This window comes from Poecilia reticulata, linkage group LG8 (genome assembly GCF_000633615.1).
Source record: "Poecilia reticulata strain Guanapo linkage group LG8, Guppy_female_1.0+MT, whole genome shotgun sequence".
In the NCBI taxonomy this organism is placed as follows: domain Eukaryota; kingdom Metazoa; phylum Chordata; class Actinopteri; order Cyprinodontiformes; family Poeciliidae; genus Poecilia; species Poecilia reticulata.
Window position 1 is genome coordinate 26,987,575 of NC_024338.1, and position 7,091 is coordinate 26,994,665.

Consider the following 7,091-nt stretch of genomic DNA (forward strand, 5'->3'; position numbering starts at 1 on the left):
TAGCTGCTAGCTGTTAGCTGCGGCTCTGCAGCACAAACATAAACCCTCCAGTAAGTTATTCTTACAGCAAAACACATGAAACACATTTTATTTCCTTTCACTGGTCAATAGGAAGAAACACACTGGCAATAAAAATCAGACTGCAGTTTATTTTGTTACTTTGGCTGAATCATGATAAACTGCCACCTCATGCCTTAAATCAAAACTAGCTAAACTGCTACATTGCTTTGATAGACTTGGTTCTTTTTGTTAAAGGCAGYAAATATCTAATTACATTTAACCCTTTAACTCTTACATTAATAAGAAGAGCTTGAAACTGGAGCGGCTGAGCGTTAGCGTTAGCATTAGCCCACAGCAGAGGGGCTACTGCAGAGCAGCTGGCAGCAAAAATAGAAACTATGCCTTTATTTCTTACTGTCCTCAACATGGAGCCTTTAAAACCACACAATAAAATCTGAAGACGTTTCCATAAAGTCCCTGGTGCTTTGAACGTTAAGTTGAAGTTATGATGGGAAAACCAGAGAAGGTTTAAAAATCAACCAACTTCACGAGTTATAATTTAAATAACCCATCACTGCAATAAATCAATATTTATGAGGAATTTTAGTAAGTGGACTCACCCATTAAATGTGTTTTTATTTAGTCTTAATTTTTGTAAAGCAGAGATTAGATCGGATCTAAACATTTAGACTTTAGTTTGACTCCACGGTTCAACAGTTTGTTTACTGAGAAACTCGTTTGTTGTGCTTCACTAGTCATTTTGGTCCTGCAGCTGGATCATGAGCAACTTTCACTGCACCTCTTCTGACCCCAATAATGAGATGGGATTTACTTCCTGGGGAGCAACTAAAGGATCCATCAGTCATAGATCTGCATAAAGAAGTCCCGGTTCCGGCCCGGGTCCAGGTCCCGGAGGTCCCGGTTCCGGCCCGGGTCCAGGTCCAGGTCCCGGTCCCGGTTCCGGCCCGGGTCCAGGTCCCGGTTCCGGCCCGGGTCCAGGTCCCGGTTCCGGCTCGGGTCCAGGTCCCGGTTCCGGCCCAGGTCCCGGTTCCGGCTCGGGTCCAGGTCCCGGTTCCGGCCCAGGTCCCGGTTCCGGCCCGGGTCCAGGTCGCTCCCCCTGATTGGACGTTTGTTCTTCGTGTGTCTCCAGGCGCGTGACGGACGCAGCAATGAGGTGGTGGCCATTAAGAAGATGTCCTACAGTGGCAAGCAGACCAATGAGGTAACAGCTCCGCCCCTGTCTGATGTCATAGGTTCCTGAGGCTGTGGCTCCGCCCACCAGGGTGCTTTGAGCTCATTTCCTGTCTGCCAGTAACTGCAGCATGTTGTGATGTGCAGAAATGGCAGGACATCATCAAGGAGGTGAAGTTCCTGCAGAAGCTGCGTCACCCCAACACCATCGAGTACCTGGGCTGCTACCTGAAGGAGCACACGGCGTGGGTAGGTACCGGCGGCCATGTTTCCGCCTCCTCCGGGTCGGTCCCCGCTAACTGTCTGTCTGTCGCTCAGCTGGTGATGGAGTACTGCCTTGGCTCGGCCTCTGACCTCCTGGAAGGTCAGTTGAGCTCTGCGTGTCGGCCATCTTGTCTTCCTGCTGGGTCTCACCTTGTTTCTGTCCTCAGTCCACAAGAAACCGCTCCAGGAGGTGGAGATCGCCGCCATCACCCACGGAGCGCTGCAGGGTCTGGCTTACCTGCACTCTCACAACTTGATCCACAGGTACAGATGCAGCCTACCTCCGCTAGCACTGTTGGTGCCGTTAGCTCTGTTAGCTCCTTTAGCGCCATTAGCTCAGCTAGCTCAGTAAAGTCAGTTAGCTCCGTTAGTTCTGGTAGTTCTATTAACTCCTTTATCATCATTAGCTCTGTTAACAGTTGGTTCCATTAGCTTCCTTAGCACCATTAGCACTGTTAGCTTTGTCAACACTACTAGCACTGTTAATGCTGTTAGCTCTTTTAATACCATGAGTTCTTGTAGTCCTGTGAGCTCTGTTGGCTTGTTAGCATAGTTAGCTCTGTTAGCTACATTACGTGCGTTAGCACAGCTGGATCCCTTTAATTGCCTTGTTCAATGTGCTTATAAATAAAATCACCTGCCTTGCCTTTAGCTCTGTTGGTGTGTTAGCTACATTAGCACCAGTTGCTTCAGTCTCACCTGTTGAGATGTTCCTCAGGTGATGAGCTTCAGGCTGGTCCTTGCAGCTGATTGCTGAAGGTTCGGGCCGTTCCAGAATCTGTGGTTGTGGTCGGACCAATGGCTGCTGGACTGGGTCAGGCCTCAGATCCTAGCAGAATCCTTGACTAATATTTATTACAAAATCTGTCTATTAAACATCAATACTTTCTGTTGCATTTTCCATTGAAAGAAAATTTTGTCAGCAATAATTTTACCCTTATTACAAATAATGGGTTGCATCACATCAGTCCAAGGGCCATAAATGGCCCCCGAACCGCACTGTGGACACCCCCGATTTGAGCTGTTTGTGCTGTGAATGTCTCCTGGAGCATGAAACTCATCGACAGTCATCATAATAACGTAGTGGAAGCAGATTTTTCTCCTTTTTTGTGGACATTATCTACAGTCAGCATGACATCTGGCTTTTAAATGGTGGATTTCTCTGCTTGGTCCAAATCTGCTCCAATCCTCCCCAGGAGGAGCCTCACTGCCACTGGCTGCCGACGTTGCTTTGACTAGGCCGTTTGTTACCTGATCGTTCTGATGGCGTAACCACCAAGGAGCAGCGTGAACCTGTCTGACGGGTTCTGTTGCAGGAACATGAGGGGAGGGCTGCTCGCCCAGCTTCACCCTGTCTCTCCAACAGGAAGAACAACAGCTCGGTGCGGTTCTGATGCAGACTCAGAACGGGTCGGACCGCCTGGTTCTCTAACCGTCTGAAAATCAGAAAACTGACTTGCAGCCATCAGAGCTTCTCCGAACCATTTACATCCTGGGAATACGGCGCATCAAACCAGGCAAGGCGCCAAGTTCAGGCGATGTCTGCAGAACCCTGAACAAGAACAGAACTTGTCTTTACTTCAGCAAGACTCAGTTTTTACCACATTAGCTTTCGGTGAACTTCTAAATCTGCTCCTTAGTCGCATCTTTTCGGGGTTGGTGCTGCCTCTAGTGGCGTGGGGTGGTAACACAACTAATATGATTACATTACTAAATCAATACCGTAAAGTCTTTATTTTTTATTAATGTTTCATTCTCTTAAGAATGTAGAGCTAATTAAATGATCTAAAGACCTTAAAGTGGCTCCAGTTTCTCTCGATGGCCAACCTGTTGAAACTGGCAGATTTTAAATACCTCTGGTCGTTCCTGGACAGTCGGCTGAAAACACTGACTATAGTTTGAAGAACTGATCTCAGAGACTCTACCTTTAAGAAGACTTGGTGACCATCGGGTGACCCAACTAGACTCCATGTCTTGAATTTGGGGGGATCATATTTTATTTATCACTACAGAAGGGTTCAGTGGAAATGAAACTTGTGGGTTCGGGACCTGAAAAAAGGTTAAGAACCACTGATCTAGAGGAAATGATGCAAAGCTGTAATCAGACGTTGGTATTCCTGAACCGATCTCTTCAAAAGGTTCGCAGGTTTCCAGAGATTCGGTTCCAGAAACACCGGATGACGTCTAAATAAATCTATCTGCTGCCTTTTGGCTGCTATCAATGCAGTTTGTTTGACATCGTCCGTCTAAAACCCAGACCATGGCCAGCTTATCGATCCGGTTCTGTTTGCCTTCAGTCTCCGTGTCTTTCCCACGTGGCGAGTCGGGAAGAACGTTTTCGGGTCGGGCGGGGCGGCGATGCATTCCCAGGACGTCAGATAAACGACATCAAAAGTTTATTTTCCGAGCAGCGATGGCTGCAATGGAGCCGATTCAACCATCGACATTAAATAAGTGTCGATGCTTTGCTCGGTCCTGGTACCAGGGCGGTTCTGGCTGGGCTCACTCTGTCTGTGGTCAGAACCTCTGACATCATCCACCACCATCTGATGTCCATCCTGGTTCTGCCACAGAGAGAGGTCTGGTTCTGGTTGGGTTCTGGAGGATCCCTGCGGCCCGTCTCTAACAGGGCAGTCTGTGTTTCAGGGACGTGAAGGCCGGGAACATCCTGCTGACGGAACCGGGTCAGGTCAAGCTGGGCGACTTCGGGTCGGCCTCCATCGTGTCTCCGGCCAACTCCTTTGTCGGAACGCCGTACTGGTGAGCTCTGACTATCCGGTCGGGTTCTGACCCAAACTGGTCGTGAAGTGTTGTGTCGGCCTGACAGGTCGGTTCCATCTGACCCGGTCTGTGTTGCAGGATGGCCCCGGAGGTGATTCTGGCCATGGACGAGGGTCAGTACGACGGGAAGGTGGACGTCTGGTCGCTCGGCATCACCGGCATCGAGCTGGGTGGGTAAAACCCGACCCGGTGGCCACCTGGACGGAACCGTCTCTGTCTAACGTGTCTCTGTCTGTCCTCAGCTGAGAGGAAGCCGCCGCTCTTCAACATGAACGCCATGAGCGCCCTGTACCAGATCGCCCAGAACGAGAGCCCAGTGCTGCAGTCCAACCACTGGTGAGACTCCGTCCGTCCCACGCTCTGTCCATCTGGCCGTCCCGCCCTCTGTCCATCTGTCCGTCCCGCGCTCCGTCCATCCAATAAACCGTCCCCCCAGTGTGCTCTGTCCTCTGAGCTCCTAACACCTCGTCCCCCTGCAGGTCCGACTCGTTCCGCAGCTTCGTGGACTCGTGTCTGCAGAAGATCCCTCAGGACCGTCCCACCTCAGACGTCCTGCTTAACGTAAGCCCTCTGGTTCCGATTCCTGTTCTGGACCCTATTTGGGTTCCGCTTGTGGTTCTGGTTCCGTTTAGCCCCTGCTGTCTCCTGCAGCACCGCTTCCTGAGCCGCGAGCGCCCGCTGACTGTCATCATGGACCTGATTGCGCGGACGAAGGACGCCGTGCGGGAGCTGGACAACCTGCAGTACCGCAAGATGAAGAAGATCCTGTTCCAGGAGACGCAGCAGAACGGGCCGCCGTCTGAGGGCGGCGACGACGACGAGGTACGTCCCTCTAGGACGGACGGCGACCCTTCAGAGCGCCGTGTTTGGTCCGTGCAGCTCTGGAAGGCCCGCCCACTGAGAGAAACCATGACGTACAGGGTGCGTCATGGTCCGCCGTGTTTTTGTGGTAAAAGATGTTGAGTCGACAGGAGAAGTAAAAATATTACTGGGTAATTATGTTATTTGAAAACATCGTCAGTGAAACAATTTAAACCCACAACTATAGAATCTTAAAAACAACAAGTCAAAAAACACGATGAAAATGAATATCAGTTATTTTACTTGTTTAATCCAAACTAAGCCAGCGGCTCCATGGGGCCCCACGGCTGCATGGGGCCCTCAGGGCTGCATGGGGCCCCACAGCTGCATGGGGCCCTCGGGGATCCATGGGGCCCCCGGGGCTGCATGGGGCCCTCAGGGCTGCATGGGGCCCCACAGCTGCATGGGGCCCTCGGGGATCCATGGGGCCCCACGGCTGCATGGGGCCCTCAGGGCTGCATGGGGCTCCAGGGGCCATAAATGCTGATATTTTAACACAGAATCATAAATGTAACGTTTATTTATCGATGTATCAAAGCTGCTGAATTTGATTTAATGGTTTCAGCATAAAAAATTTAAGATTTTAAGGAGCTGGCAGGTTTACTTTGTAAAAGTTCAAAGATTTTGTTACCATAGCAACAATCTGCTGCTGTGAGATCATTTATTTTACATCAACATTTTTATTGAGAAAGAACATTACATCACAGTGATGTAATTATATTGATTTTGTTCTCATTTTTACATTCTCAGTTTTCACTTTTTTTTCCTTGACAGAGAAAAACAAAACAAAAGACGATGCTGTGAGTTTAATCTTTTCCTGCGTTCACACTGCAGCCTGAAGTGACCCAACTCTGACTTTTTGTTGTCAAATCGTATTTTTTTGCCGGGCCGTTCTCACTGCCACACATATGCAACCTGTATGAGATCTGCAATGTGAACGGAAAACGACCTGAACGTGTCCCGCATGCGCAGGAGAGGGCGCCATGGCGTCAGCGTTCTCTGCCAACCGCCATAGAAAGAAGAAGAAGAAGAGCTCAGGGGGCGTTTACACGACAACGATCCAACAAAAACGGCACTTTTGTTCCGTTTCTGTTGGATCGTTTACACGATAACGTTCTGATTACCATCTGTGTTTACACAGTAACGGTGCACATCGAAAACGTGTAATGCTCTCGCTGCGCCTGGTTGGTTCTTTGAAACTTTGAAAGTGGCATGTGTTTAAAAAAAAGTTGTACTTGAAGGCATGTGGATTTGCGTGAGAAAACACGCATTGTGAGCGTCTGATTAGGGCGCATGCAGTTGGAAAAAGTGGGATAACTTTGCTGAAACACCTTGTTTGAGCTTTCACGGTGTCTGTAGCGGCCCGGACTGGAAGCTGTTTATTGTTTTTACCTTGGAATGGCCAACAGTCTGTTATTCCCATATCAATTTGATACAATAGGAGTTCCCGCACGTCCCATATCCGTGTCCTCTGTTACCTTTTTCAGCAGTTAAAACAGTTTTATCCGTCGCTAACAAGTTGTAACTTGTTTTTCCGAGCCGCCTTCAAACGCAACATGAACGCTGAGACGCTTGCGCTGGGTTTACAGCTGTGAGGCAGGAAGGAGACCTGATGCTGCTGCTGCTGCGCAGGTGTGTTAGAATCATGGCAGCAAACCAGCAAAACGTAAATAACTGCAGTTTTTCCCCCGAACTAACCGACTGAGTTGAGTAAAGCTGYTGGATGCAGGTGATGGTAGCTAAAAGATGACTGGCTAATATCAATACAGCACGTTAAGCTTGTTAACAAGTCGCCTGTAGGCTGCTGGTGTTGTTGTCTATGTTCAGCTACGTAGATTCATTTTGACCCCCAAAATAAGTCGGTGCCCCTCCTGATAAACTGGTCTGGAGCCGGGCTGGTCCTGGTCCTGGTCCTGGTCCTGGTCCTGGTTCTGGTCCTGGTCCTGGTCCTGGTTCTGGTCCTGGTTCTGGTTCTGGTTCTGGTTCTGGTCCTG

At 49.6% G+C, this 7,091-nt stretch overlaps 1 protein-coding gene across 1 annotated transcript in view; it reads left to right on the plus strand.

The window, feature by feature from the left end:
• Positions 1 to 7,091, plus strand: part of LOC103469511 (serine/threonine-protein kinase TAO2-like) — a 25,464-nt gene that overhangs the window by 9,400 nt on the left and 8,973 nt on the right. The window contains exons 3-11 of the mRNA XM_008417225.2: positions 1,151 to 1,222; positions 1,339 to 1,440; positions 1,510 to 1,555; positions 1,623 to 1,719; positions 4,102 to 4,215; positions 4,315 to 4,406; positions 4,479 to 4,572; positions 4,716 to 4,797; positions 4,888 to 5,058. Of these exons, the coding sequence (XP_008415447.1) occupies positions 1,151 to 1,222; positions 1,339 to 1,440; positions 1,510 to 1,555; positions 1,623 to 1,719; positions 4,102 to 4,215; positions 4,315 to 4,406; positions 4,479 to 4,572; positions 4,716 to 4,797; positions 4,888 to 5,058 (870 nt within the window). The remainder of the gene's footprint in view (positions 1 to 1,150; positions 1,223 to 1,338; positions 1,441 to 1,509; positions 1,556 to 1,622; positions 1,720 to 4,101; positions 4,216 to 4,314; positions 4,407 to 4,478; positions 4,573 to 4,715; positions 4,798 to 4,887; positions 5,059 to 7,091) is intronic.